The 26,348-nt window shown below is 36.0% G+C and overlaps 6 protein-coding genes across 6 annotated transcripts; 3 read left to right on the top strand and 3 right to left on the bottom strand.

The window, feature by feature from the left end:
- Positions 1-2,832: 2,832 nt before the first annotated feature.
- LOC134652444 (xylosyltransferase oxt) lies at positions 2,833-6,735 on the bottom strand. The gene is made up of 4 exons (XM_063507631.1): positions 6,017-6,735; positions 5,664-5,806; positions 5,211-5,365; positions 2,833-4,788 (listed from the first exon to the last, which is right to left on the bottom strand). The coding sequence occupies exons 1-4, from the start codon at positions 6,607-6,609 to the stop codon at positions 2,974-2,976; spliced, it is 2,706 nt and encodes a 901-aa protein (XP_063363701.1). The 5' UTR covers positions 6,610-6,735; the 3' UTR covers positions 2,833-2,973.
- Positions 6,736-7,335: 600 nt separating this feature from the next.
- Positions 7,336-11,051, top strand: LOC134652193 (dehydrogenase/reductase SDR family member 4). Its single transcript, XM_063507359.1, has 6 exons — positions 7,336-7,669; positions 7,778-7,955; positions 8,494-8,571; positions 9,796-9,942; positions 10,445-10,579; positions 10,870-11,051. Exons 1-6 carry the CDS (start codon positions 7,539-7,541, stop codon positions 11,038-11,040), a joined length of 840 nt encoding a protein of 279 aa, XP_063363429.1. The 5' UTR covers positions 7,336-7,538; the 3' UTR covers positions 11,041-11,051.
- Positions 11,052-13,464: 2,413 nt separating this feature from the next.
- LOC134652442 (protein ecdysoneless homolog) lies at positions 13,465-15,634 on the bottom strand. Its single transcript, XM_063507630.1, has 3 exons — positions 15,359-15,634; positions 15,044-15,246; positions 13,465-14,716 (listed from the first exon to the last, which is right to left on the bottom strand). The coding sequence occupies exons 1-3, from the start codon at positions 15,564-15,566 to the stop codon at positions 13,490-13,492; spliced, it is 1,638 nt and encodes a 545-aa protein (XP_063363700.1). The 5' UTR covers positions 15,567-15,634; the 3' UTR covers positions 13,465-13,489.
- Positions 15,635-16,457: 823 nt separating this feature from the next.
- On the top strand, positions 16,458-18,011 carry LOC134652441 (U6 snRNA phosphodiesterase 1). Its single transcript, XM_063507629.1, has 5 exons — positions 16,458-16,651; positions 16,767-16,909; positions 17,062-17,239; positions 17,547-17,709; positions 17,784-18,011. The coding sequence occupies exons 1-5, from the start codon at positions 16,563-16,565 to the stop codon at positions 17,964-17,966; spliced, it is 756 nt and encodes a 251-aa protein (XP_063363699.1). The 5' UTR covers positions 16,458-16,562; the 3' UTR covers positions 17,967-18,011.
- Positions 17,974-19,502, top strand: LOC134652440 (zinc finger CCCH domain-containing protein 3). Its single transcript, XM_063507628.1, has one exon. The coding sequence runs from the start codon at positions 17,974-17,976 to the stop codon at positions 19,465-19,467; it is 1,494 nt and encodes a 497-aa protein (XP_063363698.1). The 3' UTR covers positions 19,468-19,502.
- Positions 19,503-20,232: 730 nt separating this feature from the next.
- LOC134652439 (tether containing UBX domain for GLUT4) lies at positions 20,233-25,720 on the bottom strand. The gene is made up of 8 exons (XM_063507627.1): positions 25,558-25,720; positions 25,283-25,475; positions 24,691-24,910; positions 23,954-24,323; positions 22,544-22,735; positions 21,837-21,999; positions 20,604-20,787; positions 20,233-20,373 (listed from the first exon to the last, which is right to left on the bottom strand). Exons 1-8 carry the CDS (start codon positions 25,636-25,638, stop codon positions 20,271-20,273), a joined length of 1,506 nt encoding a protein of 501 aa, XP_063363697.1. The 5' UTR covers positions 25,639-25,720; the 3' UTR covers positions 20,233-20,270.
- Between the last annotated feature and the right edge of the window lie 628 nt (positions 25,721-26,348).

Below are 26,348 nucleotides of genomic sequence, written 5' to 3'. Positions count from 1 at the left end.
TCGATTTTGAGTGTAGGTATCTTGATAGAAATAATACTTGATAGATAGAGATGGAGAAAGACGATCGAATTTCGGTATTCTTGGTAAGTCCCCCGAACAGTTTGCTATTTGTGAAATGGATGTGTATGGAGACAAAAAACATCTTGTATAAGTATTCCATCACAATCTGGCGGTCTAGCATGAGTTGCGGTCGCGCCAGATGTATGGAGTCGCGCGCGAGAACGCAACTCGTGTTAGACCGCCTGGTTGTTACCCCGACTACCCCATAACGCAAAATGTATGCAAACAAGAATAACAAAGTCTAATGACATCGAAATAGATTTGAAATTATAGATCAGTTATACACAAATAGGGGTGACTGCTATAGTTATTGCCCCCCCCCCCCAATTAGAAAGAAACAAGCCAATAGAGACCTTATTATTAGGAATGGCCAATAACTATTATAGCAGTCACAATAAATAAACATTTTCGTTAATTTCTTAATTCATTCCTTAATTTAATTATTTAATATAATAGGAAACGATTTACTTACTTATAGTGGGTAATATTAGGACAAAAATGCTACCCCATTTTACATATTGTCATAGGGTAATTATAGCACGCACATTTAAGGTGTATTCGGGTAATTCCGAAAAGCACCAATGATTCTATATTATTAATTTCTTTTCAGAAATAGTAAAGTAAAAAAGTATTTGTTTTCAAGTATACGGGGTCTCCGCACTAGCTTTGCCTGTATCGCGGGGAACCAGGTACAAATTATTTAACAGAAATAGGTTACATATAAATAAACTTACTTAATAGTTGCATAAACATATTGCAGAATATTAAAACTAAAGTGCATTATCGTAATTACCCGAATATACCTTATCCCTTAGTGCGTCCGACTAGATAAAAAAGTCGTCCACTTTGGACTATTTAGGTCATTTTAGGTGCTTGATCTGAATGCTTTGAGACTTTAGAGTAACGATATAATTAATATCTAAGCTGAATAAACCCATCAAAATACATTGCGATTTGATCTTATGGCGATACCTAATTAAGCAGCTCATTTGTTCATTATTGTTATTACAGAAACATATAGCCCATACACAGATCGACATTATCTGCCCCGCCACGCATACGGCCACGTACGTACACTTACACTTGCCGTTGCAACAGCGGCAGCGAGCCGCGCTGCCATTCCATACCTACTAGCTAGTCAGTTGGTGGTTAAACGCGTATCGGTCTATCGGTTGAATGTAAAAAGTTGCGGGCCGCCTTGCAGCGCGCTGCCGCCGCGGAGGCTAAAGCACATGCGTATGGTATGGGCCCTAACAGCCATGAATATGGAATTTATTGCGCGATAATATGGAGCAGGGATGTTGCGAATATCTGCATCCGCATCCGCAACCGCGGAACAACCATAAAGTCGATGCGGAGTTTAATGCGGATGCGGATGTGGAACAGGTCGGTAACTGGAACGTCTTAGCATCGGCGTAATTGCTAGACTGCTAGGTAATTTAGTCATTAGCCAAAAAAACCTATTAGAAATGAGCAGTCAAGCGTGAGTAGGACTTAATGTACGGAACCCTTGGAACGCGAGTCCGACTCGCACTTGGCCGGTTTTTTGAAATAAAAATTCCTAAAATGTAATATTTGACGTTTTTTATGTACCTATCTTGACATCCGCATCCGCGGATGTGAGCCTTTAAAAATCCGCATCCGCATCCGCGGATGTCAAAAAATCGGCATCCGCAACATCCCTTATATGGAGGGTAGGTATTCCAATGTTTGTTACGATTATGCGTGTATATTATTATATAATGATTCATTTATTAACTGTTTTGCCTTTATGGTCCCTTTTGCTGTAATGTCTCATAAATGACTATGTAACTAATAAAAAAAATAACTAGGTGAGTATTTGAGTTTCCTATGTTTAATAGTAATGGCAGATAGGATGGATAGAAGTGCTTACAAATAACAATTGTGGGGACTAAATGTACCTTTTATATACAACTTTACAACCTAACGAAATGACCAATATGAAAATACGTTACAGAATATATCACTGAACTGACTAATTCTATAAGTAAGAAGAATTCGTGTCGTCAAATTACCTTTTTAACTTTGGCTGCTGCTCGATCACTACAACATTTATGGCGGCGTCAATGATAAAGTTCAGCGCCATCTATACCTACAGCAAAAATAATATTTTGACGGCACGAAATTTTCCCAATAATTATTTCTCAGTAATAGGCAGTTTAGTAGGTAGTCTGTAAGTTAAAGTGGCGTTATAAATCAGATCATCATAAATGAATAAAACAATGTTCGATACTAGTGATACTAGGTATAAGTGTAAGGCCTGAGTGGACGCTCGAGTTGGGCGTGCAGCGGGGCGGGGCGTGCGGCGTGTATGTTAAACAAATGCAAGCGTATAGGAGCGGCCTTAGTGTACGCTGCTCAAATTACTCTAATCACCAAGATTTTTTTTATATAAATAAACTATAATGGAATTTACCTCCTATAATTGAGGTAAATATGGAGAATATCGTCTAGAGTTAGACCAAGCTAACTCTGCAGCAGAATTTGATAGCACAAAGCGTGGAAGTGTCATTTTTAATGTCATAATTTCGTAGACATTTTGACGTTTGTGATAACACTTCCACGCTATCTGGGCTATTAAATTCGCTGCAGAGTTAGCTTGATTTAACTCTACAAGCTCTGTCGTCACTTCTAACATTGCGTTTTACTAGTCCACTTGACCAGAATGTAGAAGGTAGGTAGGTAGAACGAGCAAAGCTCTTCCTTTCTGAGTGTCTCTGACTCTGACCCGCCTCATGTTTAAATTACAATATAACTACTGACTGTAAAAACATATTAAAACAAATATTTTTACTAACAACCATAACCAATTTATACCGTCACAACTCATAATACTTTCGTCATATGTTCACTCATTTATCTATCAATCTGGTCTGATTAAGTATTTATTCGTCATACCCTTTCCAGGCGACCAGTCTTAACGTTTAATTTACCTATAGACCCTTTAGGATCTGGCGACAAGGAGCTCCATTCTGAAGATTCGCAGTATTCAAATGAATGCTTACCACAAATAAACTTTTTGTCAGGACTATTACTAGTTGATGCTACACATGAACCTAAAACATTGTAAAAGTCTGAAGTTAATCCATCTATCCACTCTCTCAAATCCTGCTGTATTCTTTTAGTATTGGAAGAAGAAATTTTTTGTAACAATAAACTGTCGTCAGGCCCAGGCAAAAAGTTAATAGGCTTTATGTGGGAAAAGTTTCTGTAAGCACTCTGTGACCCACTGTGTATTATATTTGCTTCTTGGTGAGACAGTTCTTTTCCCGAGAAATACTGTAATGGTGTAATAAGGAATTTAGTTAATGCTATTAAATTTGACTTACTTTCAAAAAGACCAACTTTCCAAACTCCAGGCAACAGTGGCACCTTGAGGCTGGGTTTGATAAAATTGGTAAGATTATTTTCTTCTAGGTGGATGTAATTAATATCCGCTATTAACCCCGCGGGATCCATCCAGAGAACAGTTAAATTTTCAAACTGCTTTTCAAAGTGAGGTGCAAACCGATACAATAAATTTGGTTCAGATAGAGGACCCAGTATAGAACCTAAATTTCTAAAAATCATTTCCTTTTGGTCATACTGTGAGCTTACTTTAAATATCTTAACGTTGTCTACATAACTACTTTCAAAGTTTAATTCTAAATGTTTTTGTGGCTTATACCAAGTCTCCATCAACACGCTTTCTCCATTTTCCGTAAATGCTTTATGTAATATCAAATTTCCTTTATATACATCTGCAAAGTTATACGTGTTTATTTCAATAATCTCATCGGTATGTAACGAGCACCCCTTATCAAATAGAATTTTTGCATTCTGACGAATTACGCTTTCTGCGTGCGTCAATAGGGTGTCGTCAGTGCTAGCTGTTAGATCATCTGTGTTGTAAATGCTCTGCCAATACGCTTCCAAATTCTGTATAAGGTGATGGTCATTTAATCCAATAAAACTTTCAACTCTGGTAATAATTTCCTGATTAATAATAGGCTCAAATTTCCTTGCAAAAAATAACTGTCTATCTTGAGTGTTCTGAATTCTTGGCCAGTCTTCAGTCTTGAAGTCATTAGGAGAGCATCCACACCAATCGACCACATGTTTGTATTGACATTTACAGCCTAATTTCCTTTTCCAATTGGTCACATGCAAGTTATTGTCAACATAAGTATTGCAAAAATGAGAATTTCTTAACACAGTGTGGAAGAATGATTCAGCTGGGAGAAGAGTGTGCTGAAAAACGATTTCCAATCCGGCCAGCAATTCATCTTGTTCACCTATTATGTAAGAGACGAATTCAGGTGACAATGCTATCCAATCACTTCCACCATCTATGATTATTCCTCTAGGTAATTTCCTTTCACCTACACGCCACATGTGAGTTTCACATTCAATGAATGTCTTATCCAGTCCTTGTTTCTTAATAAATCTTTGTACCTCTCTTCCATGAGATTTGACAAAATTGAGACCCTTGTTAGCAGCTAGGAAGCTTTCCATGTTTTCCAAAGATTTGATTGGGAAATCACTCTCACTTAAATTAATTACAAAGTCCCATTGCCAACCTAAATTTATAATATCTTTCATAGACGTTAAAAGCATAGTAAGCAAAGATGCTCCACCCCAAATGGTGGAAAATCTGTTTCTGGCCAATCTAATATTTGAGAATTGTTTTTCAAGTGCTAACAGTTTCCGGAACAAGTAATCTTGGCGCTGAAACAAGCAATTATTTAATTTTATCATCCTTATCAAATAGAACATGTAAGAAACAAATGAATTAACGATGCGACGGTTGCCGGCACTAGCATGTATGGGTCGCGTTTTACATATAAAGGTCTGTATCTGGTAATCTCTGTTTACCTCTCTTTCTAACAAACAAGGAGTACACAGACAGCAATTACACGTTACAAATCTTATAAATAACTTGATTATGGAATTGCACAAAAAATCGTGTTGCATCTCTTTAATTATCAACAAACAACTAGGGGAATCTTTGCCTTCAAGATATTGGAGCTTATTGCAACAGGCACATATTATGCCATAGTTAAACATATTAACTATATCAATGATAGTGTGATGAACTGAGCTTCTCCCTAAGAAAAATGTATTCAAATGTTAACAAGCCAATTACTTACCGCATCAATATGTATGTAGAAATAGTGACTTGTTCTATAGAGAGTGTTGATTAGTCTGTGAACTTGTCGCAACGCGCGTCCATTTAATGTCAAAAGAAATATAATTCTGACTGGCTCATTGCTGCTCGAAACTGCTGGAGTAACTGAATTGAATTCTGAAAAGTGTTCCAAGCAAATGTTAGCAATAGTTATTTGTTTTACAAAGTTGTTGTTTAACTCCTCATGCTAATATTGATAGCTGAGCAAGGGAAAGATTCCAAAATTGAATCACAAGCATAGCAAGGTTCAAAAAGTGGAATTTTGAGCACTGCAAGGGTTTCAAGGCAAGAGGGTTAAACAACCTTTGCCCTTGAGCAAGGATTTACTGTAAGAATATATTGCTGACCTTCTGTTGCTGAGGGCTTATAAAATATCAAACGTATCATCACACCATTGATTTTTTTAGACACTTACTTGCAAGTCCTGTCTCAAACACATTCATTGTAAAATAGCCACCACACGTACTAGAAGAGTCAGCAGGACATTTCATGTCACAGGCAGCATCAGAAGTCTTGGCTGACGCAGAAGGAACATTCTCTCCGCAAAAACACTCTGAACTGCAATAAAAAAAATGTCTTTTAAACTTCTAGATTTTTTTTAACTTTGAATCATTGCTTAACTAATTATGTTGTTTGTGGATCTAATTATTAAAATGGAAGTAACTGGAATGTGATTTAGCTACAATAATTTAAATTATGTGTTTCTAGGCAGTTTATTCTGAAACAGGCATACAGACAAGAAATAATAGTTGCTATAAAATTACTTACGCATATTGAACTCCGGCATAAGGAAATCCTGCTTGTACACAGATATCCAAACAAGCCACCCTAGAATTAGTGTTAGCATAATTCCCATAAAAACTAGAAAGTAATCTTAGCTTTTTCTCATCTTGATAACAACCTAAATGTTTTCCATAAGTCATTCCTTTGCCTTGGCAATTATTTGGTAATGATCTAGGGTAAAAACTGCCACCCTGAATCAAGCAAGTTTTATTGACTATCTGTTCCTTACAAGATTGTGTCTTGGCCCTGTGAATAGCAGATATCGCTTCTCGACTTCTTATCTCGCATATTGGTTTAAAATCTAGTTCTTCTACCCGCAAATGAGCGACAGGTTTATTTTGAGCCTTGGCTTTCGCCGGGAAATCTTCGTCATCGTCGAAACCCGGACCAATTTTTCGAGCCGAAACGTCTCCCAACTCTTGCTTGGCAGAAGATTTGTGTGCATTGTACAGTAAGTTGTCATTAGCAGAAGGAAAATATTTAATAGCGATGAGTATTTGAGCAAAAAACGCTATCAAAATTGTTATCAATAAGCACTTTCCATACTTGTAATAAAATCTGCGACAAAAAATAGCCATTACGACTATAATACACTTTCATTTTAAACCTCACTACGAAAGGAACTCATTAAATGTCACTAATATAGTTTATTGTGTTAAATTACGATATTTTAGGCTTAATAAAACCAAAAACATTTTCTTCACAAGTTCGTTCGTTCGACGATGGTTCGACGCATGTTCGACGCCAAGAATTGACACTTTGACATAAAGTTCACGTTTAGGAACTTTTCCGTATTCTTTGTGTTTATGTTGAAAGTTTTGCACATGGCGTATGTCCTTCACATGTGCGCAGGTATAGCTGGTCAACCAAATCTTGTTAGTAAAAAAAGGCGCGAAATTCAAATTTTCTATGGGACGATATCCCTTCGCGCCTACATTTTTCAAATTTGCCGCCTTTTTCTACTGTCAAGATCTGGTTGACCAAGTATATGGATATTAGATGGACAATAATTAAAGCAATAAATAAATTAATGTGTGGATTCAGTGACCTTGTCTTGAGCATAGATGGAAGATGGAGTTACCCGCACCAGTTTCGCCATATGCATGCACGGCACGGGCACGGACTCAAAAATTATGCATGAGTCTGTGCGGAAAGAGAAGAGTCGTGGAATGTATGGGGCCCAATACATTTCACGACTCTTCTCTTTCCGCACAGACTCTACTTGCGAATGTGTAGAGGGTCCTTTAGTAACTTGACACTGACACTTGGAAAGAAGTAAAAAACAAAAAAAAAACTTCAAAATGTCAACTGAACTTTGAACGCAAAACACTTGTTGTTTGCTACCTTTTATCATAAAATGTATGACATTCTTATCAAGTAAATTAAACCAGATATATTATTTCCTTTTGATTAAAAAGCTGTTTTACTTACTGGGTACTCAGTCACACCACACATCTATCTTACTTAATTTAACGACCACTAAAGGTACTTAGGGATACCTATTCAAATGATTCGTTCCCTGGGAATATTATCAATGGGAGGTAAAAGCTTCACCTCAGTAAAGCTTTACAGTGTTAGTGCTGAATTGAATAATCGACTGAAGGGCAAAGTTGCTATAGTCACAGCATCAACTGATGGGTAAGTCACTGCCCCTAGGTAATATTTTTAATACAATTAACTAGAAAAAAAAAGATGTTTTATTTAATTAATTAAAACACTACTATTGTACTATTGTTTCTGTTATAGTATAGGATATGCCATTGCGAAGAGGCTTGGAAATGAAGGTGCATCAGTGGTAATATGCAGTAGAAAAGAGAACAATGTCCAGAAAGCAGTTAATGAACTTCGCAAAGAAGGAATTACCGTGGAGGGTGTAGCATGCCATGTTGGGAATGCTGAACAGAGGAAGAAACTGTTTGATATTGTAAGTTATATTTTACAGGAGTAACTTTAGATTATAAATTGCTAAATATACTTTTTTAATAGGTATTTCAACTTGTAACTACAACAGAGACTCAGTAATGTAGAACTTCATTGGTACCTTCCAGTACTACTATAAGAATTTTCTTCTACTCATCTTGTTACCATCCACTGGGTTGTAGGGTTTGAATGCATTGAACAGGTTCTTTGACTTACTAGTCCTGGGCAGTTGCAACCTCCTGCCCCATCCACCACACACCCATCTCTTACTCTCTGCAATTGCACCAAGTAAATTTAGGATGTCTATATTTCGGTTTGCTGGATATCCCCTACTTGGCCATTTTGGTTTAGTGATCATCAGGTTTCCCGAGGTCCAATCCAACACTATTTCTGTATTTGGATCTTCATGTATTAGCAGGGCGATAATATATTATAACAAAGAAGCCTAACTAGTAATCAATTTGCAACTCCATCCAGTAATATAAACCTTTCTACCTCCCTTCAGCAGGATTAGTTAATTTTTTAATTTTTTTTATTTCCAGGCCAATGACAAATTTGGGGGCCTTGATATATTAGTCTCAAATGCTGCAGTTAATCCAGGAGTGTCACCAGTTTTGGAGGTAAGCAACTAACTCACATAGTTAACATTTACCTAATCTCATAGTGTTAATTAAAAAACATTGTTGTTGATGGAGCTATCTACCATTTTTGCATTACTTATAGCTACGTGCATAGAGGCAGACCACGCTAAATTTTCATGCCTCAAGTTATCCAGTGTAGAGCTTATAATAGTTATAATATAGGATGAATATAGGGATATACAGGGTGGCCCATTTAGATCGGTCAGTATGGAAAAATCTGAAACTATAAGACATACGACGATCTCTTCTTAGGAACCATGTCATCTATTTTAGTAACAAGAAAAACTGCATTCACACATTTAAAAAAAATGTATGTAAAATGTTTTGAAAAAACATGGTGGTAATTTCGAAAACTTACTAAAAAAATAAATTAAAGGATATGAAAACAATGCATTTTATTCATTTCAGACATCATGTTTCATTTAAGACCTATACAATCGATATCTAAATAGAAATACTAACACTATTTCTATTTAGATATCGATTGTATAGGTCTTAAATGAAACATGTCTGAAATGAATAAAATGCATTGTTTTCATATCCTTTAATTTATTTATTTATTTTTATTTTTCAAAATGTCCGGGTTCTATTCCCGAGCTGAGTACACATTTTTTTTAAATTGTATGAATGCAGTTTTTCTTGTTACTAAAATCGAGGACATGGTTCCCAAGAAGAGATCGTCTTATGTCTTTTAGATTCAGATTTTCCCATACTGACCGATCTAAATGGGCCACCCTGTATATAGGTATGGATTCTTACTGTTAAGTTTGTGCAAAGTTCGCATGGTCAGAGTTTATGAAAACTTACTTTTTACTGCTATTTATGACAACGGGGCTGTTCATAAATTACGTCATCGATTTTATATCCCCCCCCTAAAATCATCCAAAAATCATGCTTCGAATGACCCCGTTTCCTCCTACGTCATGCTACCATCATCCGATGTCCAGACCGCTCCCCCAATTTGAAATTACGTAATTTATGAATAGCCCCTTCTAAATGATGACGCGCACTTTTTCTCTTGACAATAAAGTCGCGTCAAGATAATTTTGAGCACCTCGCCTGCTTAGCAACTATTGCTGCTGACTGTACATTGCCAAAACAAGTGCTACCATTTACCGTTCTTGTGCATAACAGTAGTAGCAGTTAGTATAAAGATACTAAGTATAGGTAAAGACCTAATATTCCCAATTTGTTTTGTTTCAGACAGATGAAAATGTTTGGGACAAAATATTTGAAATCAATGTGAAAAGCTCTTGGTTGCTGGCCAAGGAAGCCTACCCGAATCTTGTTAAGCGAGGGGGAGGCAGCATCGTATTTATTTCATCTATAGCTGGCTATCAACCTATGTCTGTAAGTATTGTATTTTGACCCGGTCGGCCGGTGATATTCACCTCAAAATTGAGATCGGGCTCACATCCTGTTTCGTCTTAAAGACGTTTATCTATCTACAGTCTACACATATATCATAAACCCTCTATGAAACCTTCAAAAACAGCAAGTTTCGACCGGCATTAAACATGTAGCTGTTTCGTTAGTTAACAATTACATACAAATTCTGAATTAAAAAAAAATAAACCAATTTGATTTGACCTCAATTGTATTATCGTTGAGATGTCGTTTCATTCGAAATGGAACGTGCGTTCGGTTCCTGAACACATCATAGTACCTACATATGTGTGTGGAGTTGTGGACTAACCATTGTACATAGGTAATTAGGCATAAAAACACTTGTGTGTTGTTATTATGAAACTCGCCTGTCGGGTCGTTTCATAAACCCAACCTCGTATTTAAATGCCTTTCATTATTTAACAGTCACGTAAACTACTATAATAAAAATTATGTTTAATTTCAGCCTTTAGGTCCATACAGCGTGAGTAAGACAACATTGTTGGGATTGACCAAGGCTATCGCAAATGAAGTCGTGACTGACAACATAAGAGTTAACTGTGTCGCACCAGGCATCGTTGCTACAAAATTTGCTTCAGCTGTAAGTATAAACCACCTGTCCCCAGAATACACATTTTAATAAAACACTGATGTTTAATGAGTGATTGATTATCTTAGCCTGTGTTAAAGTGTGTTGTAATAGGGTGACTGCTATAGTTATTGGCAATAACTTATTTGCCACTACATAGTAATTGACCTTTCCTAACAAATCAGAAAGAAACAAGCCAAAAGAAGAAGTTGTTAAGAGTGGCCAATAACTATAGCAGCCACCCTAGTAGGTATCAAACATTTGCGCCCATATTCTATTTTTTATTTATTTAATCATTGCAGATTACCAGCTCAGAAGCAGCTAAGGAGCAAAGCTTATCAATTGTGCCGATGCAAAGATTCGGAAAGCCATCGGAAATAGCTGCGGCCGTGGCGTTTTTAGCGTCGAACGATGCGAGCTATGTCACCGGCGAGACCATCGTGGTGGCGGGAGGCGCTCATGCCCATCTGTAATTTAAATCTAACGGGTAGGTAATAGGTACGGTAGACCAATTTGTTAAAGTACATAGGGTGCTATTTACTTTACCGCACTAGTGCGGTAATTAGGTGGTAATTAGCACTTTACGTGCCTATGTTGAAAATTTAAAGGGCAGTTACCCATGTACCTACTGATAACGAAACGTTGTACGATACTCGCGTAATTCGCAACTCGTGTCGATTTAAAACACTCTTTTCGGACGTTTTTAGGGTTCCGTAGCCAAATGGCAAAAAACGGAATCCTTATAGATTCGTCATGTCTGTCTGTCTGTCCGTCTGTCTGTCCGTCCGTATGTCACAGCCACTTTTCTCCGAAACTATAAGAACTATACTGTTGAAACTTGATAAGTAGATGTATTCTGTGAACCGCATTAAGATTTTCACACAAAAATAGAAAAAAAACAATTAATTTTTGGGGTTCCCCATACTTCGAACTGAAACTCAAAATTTTTTTTTTCATCAAACCCATACGTGTGGGGTATCTATGGATAGGTCTTCAAAAATGATATTGAGGTTCCTAATATCATTTTTTTCTAAACTGAATAGTTTGCGCGAGAGACACTTCCAAAGTGGTAAAATGTGTGTCCCCCCCCCCCTAACTTCTAAAATAAGAGAATGATAAAACTAAAAAAAATATATGATGTACATTACCATGTAAACTTCCACCGAAAATTGGTTTGAACGAGATCTAGCAAGTAGTTTTTTTTAATACGTCATAAATCGCCTAAATACGGAACCCTTCATGGGCGAATCCGACTCGCACTTGGCCGCTTTTTTTATTTATCGCTACTCTTTGCGAATTTCCTACTTTTCGCAATTGTATCGTAATGTACTAATAATAATAACACATCTTTTTTACTATAAAAATAACGATGTGTTGCAATATATTTGGCCAGTTTGGCCGCCAGTCACTATCTATATGATGCCGACTGTATGTACTTGTGAGTAAAGGAAACTTTTTCTTAAAACGAGTTTTTATCGATATTACTATTCAACTATCTAAAAAAGAAGTTTATATGAATAATTATTTTATTGAACACTTGAAAAGTAAGCTTTGTATGCCACCTACGAGTGGTATAGCAGCTGTATACTCCTTGTAACGCATATAATGCTCTAATATACTGAGATATTTATATTTTTTGAAGCTTTTATAATCACTGATTTTAGTTTGTAAGGCAATATTTTTTGTGAAAAGGTGTGGGGTGTTATATTGTAATTGTACACTGGGCTGTGGCAATAAAAGTAATGTTTATAATGATACATTTTGGGTTTTACTTTGTATTTTAATATATCTTCACATTCACAATATAGTGTAGTTTTGCTTTCCATTGTTAAATTTTAAGTAAATGTTTACTTAATGGAAGAATATTAATGTTGCTTATTCTTTACTTACATATAATAGTTTCCAGACAATATAGGGTAATTCGCTAGTAACTGGCCACCCTAAACTAAAAATGATTCTATTTACCTATAAACAGAATTCAATTTAGTATAAGATGGCTAGTTATTGAAGGCTGCTTATACTAAAATGAATTCTGTTTATAGGTGAATAGAATCATTTTTGATTTAGGGTGGCCAGTTACTGGCGAATTATCCTACTAAACCTAAAAATAATAATTTGTGTCATCCTTGGTATTTGCTTAGGTAGAAATGTAGGTATTTCTTTTTTAAATAGCATTCAGTAAAAAAAAATATTAGAGATCAAATTCTGTTCCCTGTAAAAGCAAAGTGGCTTCCGACGTACACACGCATTTTGGGTCATTTTCATCCACGGGTATAACGACATTTAATAAATACCTAATAGTGATCCTAAAACGCCTAAAATAATGTTATAGTCAGTAAGTGAAGTGTTGTACTTTATAGAACATTGTTATATTTTGTTCAAACAAATGTGTGTCAAATTCATTCACTGCTTTTATTATTAATATTATTTTTTCTTGTAAACATCCTGTATATGCATTGTATAATATGCTACAAAAAAAACATGTTATTATGTTTACGTCTACATTACTATAATGCCACATCGAGACATCATTCATTACAAAAAAATATATATTATCCGATCACAAAATTTCACGAGAATCGGTTGAAAATTGCGACCTGTGGACAGTGGACGAGAACATCCTGACATACGAAAGCAGATTGCCCCGAGTCAAAACGGAGACCTCCGCTGACGCTTCATTCAAAAAGGGGTACTAAAATTTAGGTCCAAGTTGCCATTTAAAATGTTAAGCATTATGAGTCAAACAAATATTTGTAGATTTTTTAAGATTGAGATTCCTTGGTACTTCATATAGAATTATAGATAGTCCATCTCCATCTAGTAGTTTATTGACCTGAATATTGATATGTCAGGGAGGCTATTAAGTAACATGTTAGTATCAAAATTCAATTAAAACATGCATATAGTTTAATTTCACTTTTATTACTCATCATCATCAGAGTCCAATAAATCTGTTTTTTGAAACCCAACAGATTTCATTAAATTACTGGAAGGTCCAGATAATCCTTCTTCTTTCATACTTTGAATGATATTTTGCAATATTGTCTTGTTATCTTGCAATCCTTCTTGTTTGACGACTTCTAATTCGTCATCTTGCTCCATATCATCTCCACTACTTAAATTATCCTCATCACTATCAGAAGCCTCTTTACCAATAGCAATCACATCTAACATCTTTTGAACGGAATTGACAAAGTCATCTGGATCAAATTCAACATTTCCAATTGATTCATCTTTAGTAGTCTCAATACCTTCAAAATATGATGTTTTCATGAGGAAAGATGACAATTCTGATGTTATATTATTAGCAGTCAATGTATCATTAAATTTAGTTCTTTTACCATATCTTGAGTTAATTAATTCATTTAACTGATCTGGATTAATCTTAAGCCAATCTTCATCATCTACTTTAAATTCTTCTCCAGTAGATTTTTTTTGTAGCAGTGCTTCTCTAGTTTGAGCAAACTCCGTAGATAATTTCAAATTAGACATTTCATTTGCCACTTGTGAATTTATAGGGCATTCCATAACAGAATAAAATTCTTTAGCATTTTTTAATAGCTCATTGTAGTCTTTTGAGCCTTCAATGTTATTTTTAAAATATCCACTAGCATTCAATTTGCTCATAAAGTTTTTAAATGGTTTTGATGCAAATATGTCTAAATTGGTTTTGTTCATCAGAAGTTGATAACCTGCAGTCAGTTTGTGACCTATAACGAATTTCTTGTCATTCATTTCTTTAAAGTTATTATTTTTCAGTGGCTTAGCATGCATTAGCATGGCATATAAACACTTGGTAAATTTAATACCAATAATAACACAATCATTATATTCAATGCTCTTACAAGCCTTTGCATCTAGGACATCATGATTGCAGATCGCATTTACAAGTGGGGCTATGAGAGCAGGTTTAAGAGAAATTAATGCAGCAACATCCACTGGTAGCTTGACCACAGTTCTGTGAAATAACTCATAGATTTTCTCAGGGTAATTTCCAATTCTTGTTAAAATTGAAAGTTGAATTGCATTAGAAGCCACTGTTTTATCGGATGCACAAGCAATCATCTGTAGGGCATCTTTTAATTTTAACTCTGCCTCTCTTTGAAGATTAGGAGGTATTACGTGAATATGGCCTTGATAAATAAATACCTGAAACAAACATTATCAGTATTAAATATGCATAGTTTAGTTTATGATAGATTTAAATTAATTTCACAGGCGTTTATGTTTACAAGTCAAATTTGACCAACAACTCAATATTCAGTAGGGCTTTTAAGTACTTAACTAGTTTAAAAATAAAATCTGACCAGTTTTTAGAGATGTCAAAGACAAACCCAAATTTGTAGATTTCATATACGTAAGATCCTTCACAGCAATTGAGTATAGAAAACAGTGTTTTTTTTAGACAAAGTTTAAAAATATCATTAAAAAAACCATGGGGAGTTGTGAACTACAATAATAGTAATAAAAACTTACTCTATTATCTGTACTATCCGGATTTGCCCATGAAGGTAAGTAATCTGCAGCTTCAATAAGCAAGAATTCACCATCATCATCTCGAACTTGTACTATTATATTCTTGAACTTTTTACTTAGTTCTAGTACCAGGTAAACAATGAACCACTCATCTTCAATGTTATCACCGAAACATGTGATGCTAGCAAGGTGTTCAGGTATATCTGAAAGCAATACAAAATTAAATAATTTGTTACACATATAAGAGGCTGATACTGTACTACCAAGCACAATGATTTATATTATCGATTCACAAGCATAATTATTACTAGTTACCCTCTTTAGTAGGAAAATCTATCGGTTTATGAACTCTAAATTCATCCCTGTGCCAAATATAATTGTGAGATAAGTCTTGTATCGCAGTGTTTAACTGCAAACACAACGCATCCCAATTAAAATTATCTGCTGAATTTGCCGAAAAGAATAAACACTCAACAGAATCCTCGAGTAGTGGTACGACTTTAGCTCCATTAGTTTGTGTCATTTCTTTAGCTTAAAGTTATATTTTGCCATTAAGTTCTATATTCACAACAAAACAATTATAACCTCTAAGCACATCAATAAACCCAAAGATGAAGACAGTATGAAACCATATGAGACAGTATCACAATGACAGATCTTTGAGGGTTTACCGCGAACGTCGAAGGTAGAAATTAAGTTGTGCCTCTCTATCATTTGAGTCAGAGCGATAGAGAGACAAATACGAAAATTAGGTTTTCAATGATCACTGAGGCGAGACAAGAAAAAAATTAACGGTGCTTTTAAAGCCCTAACACACTACCGCACCGCATCGCCACCTTGGTCTGCCGCACCCATAAGTGAGAGCGAGAAACAGACATCAAGAAAGAGATCGCGTGTACTCACAAATTATTATTATAGCTGGTCAACCAAATCTTGTCAGTAAAAGAAGGCGCAAAATTCAAATTTTCTATGGGACGATAACCCTTCGCGTCTTGGAGGATATAATCAAACGGAGACGCCATATCTGTAATTTTCTGTACAAAACAGTCTGCCGATTTTTGCGGGGGAGGGGAACGTCAAATGTATGCGTAACGTAAAAATAGCCATGTCAGATAAACGTCAGTCCATACATTGTGTATGACCGTTGGCCGCCTATTTTCGACAGAGGGGAAAGCCTGTTAATGGCTACTCCGTTTAGTTGTATCCTCCAAGCTTCGCGTCTACATTTTTCAAATTTACCGCCTTTTTCTACTGACAAGATCTGCTTGACCATCTATATTTTTGTAGTGGCTATATGATCTTTATTTCATTTGCTTTTATATTTTTGCGTCCTTTTGATATTTGTAATCTGTTAAAAATTTGACAATTTTGACATTTCGTGGCTTGAATGAATTCTACTTGATTCTTCTATTATTTTTATTAAACATATTTCTATCTCAAAATAATATTACTTATTGTGAGTATTTGAACTTGGTGGCAATGAGAATTTAGAAATAAAATATAATTTTGATGAGCTCCCATGTCTGGTTTGTCTTATATTTGTGATTACGGATCCAGTTCAGAAGATAGTGACGCATATTTGGAGGACAATAGCGTAAAAGCCAAGAAGTACGTAATAACGGAAACAATCCAATGTGTTTGGATTGAATCAACTTCTGTGACATGATATGATAATTATGAGAACAATATTTTTACATTTTGTAAGTGAAATACTAATTTTCAGGTTAAAGTTACCTACACCAAATTTGGGGAATGTCCCAGTGGTTGGGACAGAGGACCATGTAGATGACCCCGACCTGCATAAAGGACGCACTCGAGTCTTTCCACATAAAAGAGGAGACTGGGCATCCTATGTTTATATAAGATGTATGTATTTGCTTTTAAAAACAACAAAATAATAATAGACACAACAAACTTTTGTCAATCAGTTTATTTTATATGGTTTCATTGATATAATTACTATATTAAATTGATTGCAATAAACAATGTTTACATATTTATATACATTATAATTTCAGATCCCGAGGAAGAAAATTTGGCAACATTAATGAGTAGATTTATGGCTGAATGTCCTGTCAGTGATTTGCATGTGTGTGATGATATTCATATAAGTTTATCAAGAACTGTGACTTTGATATATCATCTGATAACTCCATTTACCAAGTCGTTGAAAAATGTGGTTGATGGGATAGACAGGTAATTGTAATTAGTCTTTATTATTGAAGCAAAGTTTATAAACTAAATTAATAAATGCTATGAACTAGCTATAACTTCAACTCGTTCTTTGACGTAGGCCTCCTCCATAGCTTTCCATTTGTTTCTTTCTTTTGCTGTTTGCATCCATTAACCTCGCCTTACTTCGATTAAGGAATCATCTGTTCTAAGTGTTCTCACATTAAAAGTTGAAATGTAAATGTTGTGAGGTATTGTTTTATGAATTTCTAGGATCATTTTTATTTAGTGTTTAAATTAATGGTTGGTCATAAATATTTTTTTATTACAGCTTTGATTTGGGTTTTGAAAGTGTGAAGATATATTGTAACGAGGAAAAGAGCAGAACATTTGTGTCTTTAGCAGTTGATCACTTCAGTAACAAGTTTCTGCTAAAAATTGTGGACAAGGTGGATGATATTCTTGCTGATTATAAGCTGCCAACTTTTTATGATGTATGTATTATTTTAAAACTTTATAACTTCCTTATTATGAAGTAATTATTTATATGCTTATTTATGATTTTCAGAATCCATCTCTTCATATGAGTATACTGTGGACTACTGGTGACAAGAAGGCAGAGCTTACCAGTGTATTAGAAAATTTAAATAATATTCTTTATCAAGAAGTTGAAAAGTGTCTTAAAACTATAACAGTGGACAAGGTAAATTGCAAGATAGGGAACAAATTTTATCAATTTGCTTTACAGTGAAAGAACAATGGAACAAGGAAGAAATAAGGTGTATATAAATCCTAATTTTAATAAGAGACCAAATATTGTTCCTGTGGGGAATGTGCCTGTAATGCATGTTAATCCAAACTTCTATCAACACTTACAGAATGAGCATCCACTGTCTAAGCCAAAAATATATGTAAATCCTAACTTTGTTAGACCAAATGGAACCAACAATCACCAAATTCAATATGTTAATACTCCACAGTCTTATGTGAAGCCATGCCCCCTAATGGATAGTAGTAACACATTGATTGCAACAGTTGCTGCACCCATTAGACATACATCTCAGAACTTGGTTCAAAACAACATAGCAAATCCTAATATTGGTAGACCCAATAGAGTTGACAAACCAGTTCTGTCTGTAAATAACAATAATAGTCATTATATTACAAATTGTTATATTAAGCCAAGCCCCCTAGTAGATAGCAGTAACTCATTAACTGCAAGCTCCACTCCAACCAGTTTAGTTCCACAACAACCCTACCAGACCCACTCTCGATATTCATTCGTGAGGTTAAAGAAACCTGAGGAGCTATTAAATAATATCATCAAACCACAGACAAGTACAATAAAAATTAGCAAATATAAATGTATCAAACTTACTGATGTTAAAAAGAACCTTGAGTCTGTAAAACCAGATGTAAAAGTAACACCTTTTAAAGTTTCTAATAATCACAAGTCTTTGATAAGGACTATCAACAACCATAAAGTTATTTCCAAAACCCCCACCAAAAATACAAATAGGTATAAACTTGTCAGATCCACACTTGGTATAGGCAAGCCACATCTCAAGAGGCAGACGTCCAGAACTGCTAAGAAAATAATAACCAGTCAAACAAGAATCAAAGCTGCTGGGGTGTACAAGAAAAACAATATTCCATGCCCACAGTTCCGCAAATATGGAAAATGCCTACGTAAATTATTCGGAAATTGCGAGTTTCTTCATGATAAAAAGCATGTGGCTATATGCAGGAAATTTCTTAATGGTGTGTGCCATAACAACGATTGCTTACTGTCACATGAACTCTCTGATAAAAAAATGCCGACTTGCTACTTTTATCTAAAAGGAATGTGTACCAAAGATGGTTGTCCTTATCTTCACGTTAAATTGAATGAAAAAGCCAAAATTTGCCTTGATTTTATGAGAGGCTATTGTGAAAAGGGTGACAAATGTTTGAATAGACATGTTGCTAAAAGTTTAAACATAGATACTAATCGAAAACTTATTTTGAGGAAACTGACACAACAAAAGTTAATTAAATATAAACTTGAAAAGAATAAAGTAAAAAGTAATAAGAGCAGCTCGCAAAAAAGGAAAAGTAAAGTTCACTTGAACCAACTGTCTTCCCAGGAAAATAATGATCATGCTAATAGATATTATAAAGAGTCAGTTACAGAATCAAATAGTAGCGAAAACTTGGAAATTAAACCAACGAGGTGTAAATTGGGCACCTTACCATCCTTCATACAATTGTAGTACCTAAAGCAATCCAATTCTATTTTGAAGAATGTAAGTACAAAAAATCTTGTCGTGCTTAATGATGTGATATCCCATTTGAAAGAGTAATTTAGAACGTTGTCATTTAAAAATTAAGATTTTGATTTGGTGAATGCCATTTATTAAAATTGCAGTTTAGTATGACAAAGTTCTAAAGTGCTCAACATTTTCAGTAACCGTAAACACATACCTATTTAAACTTAATTAAATTAGGTACCTATGTGATGTTAGAGATATATATGCTGTTTTAAATATATTGATAATTAGATTCTTACTAAAATCATACCTACTCATTGTAAAGTAAGAATGATTTCAAAGTTTTACGTGACACCCTGTCCTTATTGACGTATTTTTTAAATACAGTGATGGAACAACAATAATGCGAAATCCGTTAACTTGAAGAAAATGTGGCGTTCCATGCCTAAAGGGTCCTTATGCTCCATGTGCATAAGGACATCACAAATATGCTCCTTAACAAGAATATTAATATTTTTGGAGTTTCCCTTGATATTCGTGTTATTGTCTTATTGTAGTTCCACTGTGTATGGATGCAGGGTAGAACATTTAATAGAATATTTTTTTAAATAAAATCGAATACAAATTGTATCTTATTCATTTATTGTATAAAACGGGTATGCTATGCTATGTCCCCTTTTTATCACATATAACATATTGATTTAAAAAATAAAAACAAATAGACAAGACTCTCACATGTGTTCCGTTCACTCATGTGACTTCATAGTCAAAGTACGGAACCCAGGTAAACTAGTGGCTTAATTTGGTTATTGTTTGAACCATTTCGGGACTTTGCTATTTTTCGACGATGATGCCCCAGCATTAGATATCCTAGGGTTGGATGAAGACTGTTCCCTTCTATTAGGAGCTCTGTAAAAAAAATGTTATACTGTAGAGTACAGTCGACAGATACAGCAGCAGTAGCACAATCTATACTATTCTCAGTACGCCAAGAGCGCTAAAAGTCGTTCGTTGCAAATAGCTTTAAATTGATAAGCGAACGACAAAAAAAGGTAGGTGCAGAATTCTTAGAAAAAAATAAATTGGTATATAATTATTAGTAATAATTTACTTTTTTATCATGCAGAAATGGAACTTACCGGTACTTGGAAGCTAGTATGCTGGCGGCATCACTGGCAGTCTTCTTTAAATATACTTCTTTCTTAAGGTACTTCGGATTCGCCTCTTCCTCCAGCCATTTAAAATGCATGTGGACGCACGGGACGAATTTCGCTTCAAGTAATGTCATGTTCGGATCTAAGGTTTCTTTCAGTGGTGTGACAACTGAAAATAGGTAATAAATAAGTTATATCAATAATCATGCCTGTTTATTAAGACTCATCAAAGGTAATTGATTGTTATTGTAAAAGATATCTTATGCAAAGGATATAAGGTATTAGGAGCCACCATCAGCATGTGTATTCGTGGGACACGGCACAAATTCAAACCCATCCCAACATATCTTCGGTCTCAATGACGGTGCAGCTATACCTAGCCCGTCTACCTCCACCCTGCACTAGCGCCATGTTTTTGTTGTTGCTCATACTGGTTTTTTTTATAATTTTACATTTTCGATAATTAAACGTTTTCCAAGGATATAAGGTATATGTTTAATTACCAAACCAAACCGTGAATCTTAAAATCTATTTGAGGTGTCGTTGTGAGTGACCTCTCTCAGTAGGCATAACACGCGCTCGAGAGAAACTACCCCTCTTTTGCTAACTGTATTCATTATACTTTACGTGTCATGTTAATGGCATGTGTAGCAACAGCTAGTATATCGTCAATTACTGTCCACCGCTTAATAACTGGCCAACTTATACTAAAAAACCGGCCAAGTGCGAGTCGGACTCGCGCACGGAGGGTTCCGCACCATCAACAAAAAATAGAGCAAAACAAGCAAAAAAAACGGTCACCCATCCAAGTACTGACCCCGCCCGATGTTGCTTAACTTCGGTCAAAAATCACGTTTGTTGTATGGGAGCCCCACTTAAATCTTTATTTTATTCTGTTTTTAGTATTTGTTGTTATAGCGGCAACAGAAATACATCATCTGTGAAAATTTCAACTGTCTAGCTATCACGGTTCGTGAGATACAGCCTGGTGACAGACGGACGGACGGACGGACGGACGGACAGCGGAGTCTTAGTAATAGGGTCCCGTTTTTACCCTTTGGGTACGGAACCCTAAAAATGAGTTCTATTCACCTATAACAGAATTCATTTTAGTATAAGGTGTCAATAACTAGCCAGTAGCCACCATTCAATAATTGATGAATTACCCTATCTTTTATTTAGCTCGTTGTTTTTGAAAAACATTGTAATGTAGCTTACATGTGGTAAAGAGTTTATCCGGAGTTTCCAGGTAGTCCTTGATGAAGTTATAGACATCGCCTATGGTGTTGTCAGGTGAGAAAATGCCTTGAAGTATAACATGGTCTGGGAACTGTATCCGGACCACTGCACTTTTATACTGAGCTAACCTCTGTTCTGAACTCTGTAAAATAATCAATAACAATCAGATAACAAGAGTCATGAAGACATTATTAAACCCGCTCAACATCTTTCGCTCCATAATGAGGAGCACTTTGCGCCGGGACCGACGACACCTTTGCTGGACACCAACGCGTTCAAGATCGAAACATGTCGTCAACCGTCAACTTAAAATACGTGAGTGACCCGATTTAATATATATTTTAATAAGAGTCAAATAACAGCAAAAAACATGATGATGCCCAATGCGCATAGTTGGGGCCAGTCAGTGGATGTATGTTTGCCAGTGGTTCTTATTTTTGGAAGGGTCTATGAACCATTGTATAAAACAATGTGTTAACACAGTTGTTAAGCAGAGGGTCTTTTAAAATTTAACAGGCAAATTTCTCACTTCTTTCTTTAAAAAATCTAATACAAAGGTCTAGTTTCCTGTCACCTCTTCTACATTCAGTTTCATACTACTGCTTGCCCTGGTGTATATGATTAGGTTTCTGAACTGATATGGGCCGCTGATTTACAAGCGAATGAGGAAAATTAAAATACTGAACCTGATTTGCCATCTCTTCTTTTTTAGTGGATGTGAGTAGGGGTGTGTTTTCTAACTGTAAACGGCTTTGCTGTAGATCCCTGAACAGTCTTCGCACCTCCTCAACTGACAACTCATAGAAATCATCAGGCAGGTCATCCAATTCCTCTTGCTCGTCTTTTGGTGTGAACACAATGGCCTTTTGTGAGCCCAACTGAAAAATAATTATTTGTATGTGATTAGTAACTTCACAAATCCCTGTGGCAAAATGACCTAGGATTAAACCAAGATGAACCAGAGAATCACAATTTTTTATTTGCCATTTTTGTCAGAAGAGACCTACTAAGGCTCAATTCAAATTCAAAATTATTTATTTCATGTGATTTACACACATAGCTATATACAACAATAAACATACAAGAATTACACATAAACACAACATATACACATTAGGATTGACACATAGCTAGATATAAGTAATACAGTGGTAGCCAAACTCTCAATTTTTGCTACCACTGCATCACACTTGTAGGGGAATGTAGTCCCTCACAGTGGAGTATTATGGGACAGTCTGGTTTCTCCGCTATCATTCTCAAGATGGTGTTGGGACTGTCCCTCACCCGGCGCATCAGGGATGCGGCGCGCCCACGCAAGGTCGCCTGAAAACAATCGACGCCCGCCTCAGCAAACATCCCTGATGCGCTACAGAAGCGAGGCAGTCCCATCATCACCCGGAACGCGTTATTATATTGGACTCGAAGTGCGAATACTCACAGACAATCCAACCTCTAGACATAGCATAGTCGCGCTACCCCCTCTGCCACACATACGGTAGCGTTACTCCATCTTCGAGTCAATCCCGTGCCGTGATTGGTCCGTGTCTTTGAACGGACCAATCACGGCACAGGATTCGCTCACCTCGTCCCCCCGCACCCCCGTATTTTTGGCAGCATCGGTTTCATGAAATAATTGGCCTAAGCTCAGTCTAGAGGTTGGATTGTCAGTGGCGAATACTGAACCCAAAGGCTGCAGGTATACAGGGAAGTACAGAACGCTCTAAAGAGAGTGATCTTTACCTCCCCAGAGCAACCCGGCAAACCTTCGTGCTATCATATTTGCCCGCACCGACAGGGCCCTTCGTTCCCGTTCAATATCTATATCGTCCTTGAGGTCGGCCGCAACAACATGACCTAGATACTTAAATTGGGTTCAATGCCCTATGCAATAATTTTCAAATAGGTGCAGAGTTGTATTTCTTTTGTCAAAGAAAAATCAACTCTATTCCCTACGCTATAGGATCATATTTCACTGCCAAATTTTGCATTTATTTCTTGATAACGCCAAGGAGTTATAATCTATAGCCATCAGTAAGTACTAAATATTCAATCAAATAGGAAAATGGTGTTTAGCAACTAAAAAAATATGTACTCACAAATGTAACTTCTTCTTCTATCATCAGTCTTCTTTCTAAGTTTTCTTGTGAGGACATAGATGTAGAACTGTTGGTATTAGTTGCAATTTCTTCCACTTCCATTGGCTCAATATCTTTTGAAGGAGGCTCGGCTTCAACTGTCTCAGGGTCTACTTTAGTTTCTACCTTTTGTTTTTCTACCTTCTCTTTTTTAATTAAATCAATTGGGTTAGTGCTCTTTGTATAGGCAGTTTTCTGGATGTTGGAGGGATGTGTATTAGATGGTCCGGGAGTATTCTCGTCTACTGGAATAGATTTCTTCCTTTCTTGGTTAGCTTTCTCCTCTTTAGGTGGAAATGGTCTCCGGTAAACAGTTGAGACATTTGCTTGCCTGTGTAATTTTGTCATCATATACAGTTCGTTTTTTTAGCATTAGAAAAGAGGTAAACAATCTTGATGTGGTTTTTTATTCAAAAACACTTTTGAAGAATAAGTCATGGCAAATATGTAACAATTATGAACCATATACGATTATTTACATTCTTTTGATTTCATAAGTAATAGATACAGATTTATAATACATGTGTGTATGTCACAATAGGGAGTGGTTGCAGATTCTACTAGCTTTAATAAAACTTTTAGTTAATATTGAATTTAAATTTAGTTTTGTAAATAATATAAATGTGGAAGTGCAATATCATCAGTTGCTCCCAGAAAGGAAGTAAAAATAATTGTCATGTTAAAACAGTAATACTTACGTAGCGTTCTCAGCTTTGTTCAACAGCCTCAGAATAGCTCTCCCTCCTATGAGCCCCAGCTGACGCAGTGTCTTTTCTTTGAGTGCAGATACCCCAGTAATTTCATGTCGCATGTAGAGAATAGTTGGATGTGTTAATGCCTTGAACTCTTCTGGTGCCATTGAATTAAGGAGATCAAACAGTGATGTGTTGGGTGCAAAATCTGCTGTTCTTCTTTCACCTTGAATATTACAGCTTATATAACATAATACATAAGTAACTAACCTTTTTAAATACCAAGAAAATAAAACTATAAAGTAACCACTTTTTAAATACAATGCAAGAATGTTAAATATTTCTGCAATTAATGTTAACTTATAGATACAGAAACATTTTGGAGATTTTTTTCATAGTCGGTTCTCTGTTTGTAGGCTCTTTTCACTATAAAGCGGAAAATAAGTGTTATTGGCTACACTCTTAGGGTGTAGCACGAGATGGTGGCAGTGATTGTGTTAAGTATTTCCAGCACATCAAACAAAATTGGTGGCCAGTTACAGAAAGTAAGTTTTTAAAGTAGGTAATAATTTTTTGTAACCCTGTATACAATACATACCATCTGCAAATTGTAATCCAATAGTAACATTTGTTTCGTGGCGCGATCGTTCAGCTTCTACCATCTCTAACGTAGCTTTGTTTGGTATATTGGACCAACGAATCGTACTCGTCAAGTCTATAACCTGATTGTAGTGTTTCAAACCGTACTCATCGGGCTGAAAGCCTTGCTTCTCACAAACATCTTCTAAAACCTTTAAGTAAATATTTATTGATTAAATTTATATTTTTCAAAACATTAAGATTGCATAGCACTATCAGACAAACAATAATAACCTGCAAAAAGCTTGTATTTGGAGTACAGTGAACTTTCTGTCTTCTGCCATTTGGAGTTAGAACAACAAGTTCTTTAGACATGTTATTAAATGTGTAGTTTAAATGGAATTTATATATTAATTTGAATCAAAATTGTACATAAGTAAAAGTGATTATCATCGAAGTCGGATCGGAAGTCGGAACCCGTCACTTCACTTGACATTGACAGCCGGCCCATTTATTTTATTTTTTTAGTCGTCCATCTGGACAGACTAAAGCTCTAAGCCGTACTGCCTGACAGCCGGCCCAGCGACAACAATAATGCTATAGTCGTAACTAGTGACGTAACACACTACCGTACCGTTCAAGATCACCGTGCTACGCACGCCTAAGTAAGAGCGAGAAAGAGATATCTGTTTCTCGCTTTCACTTATGGGTGCGGCTCACCAAAGTCGCGGTGCGGTGCGGTAGGTAGTGTGTTACGGCTTTTATAGCTGGTCAAGCAGATCTTGAAGTACAAAAAAGGCGGCAAATTTGAAAAACGTAGGCGGGAAGGGGTATTGCATATCGTCCCATAGAAAATTTGAATTTCGCGCCTTTTTCTACTGACAAGATTTGCTTAACCATCTATATAGGTTCGAATATCGATACGCCTAGGGTTGCCATACGTCAGGATTTCCCCTGAAATGTCAAAATTGTTCGTCCTTTGTCAGAAGTTTGTCAGCGTTGCGGGGACTTTCGCGACGCTATCCATAATAGCTAATTTAGACTCTCGCGTGAGCCACGAGACGAGCCGCGAGCCGCGCCACGAG

This window comes from Cydia amplana, chromosome 11 (genome assembly GCF_948474715.1).
Source record: "Cydia amplana chromosome 11, ilCydAmpl1.1, whole genome shotgun sequence".
NCBI lineage: Eukaryota > Metazoa > Arthropoda > Insecta > Lepidoptera > Tortricidae > Cydia > Cydia amplana.
This window is presented reverse-complemented; position numbering and strand designations above follow the sequence as displayed.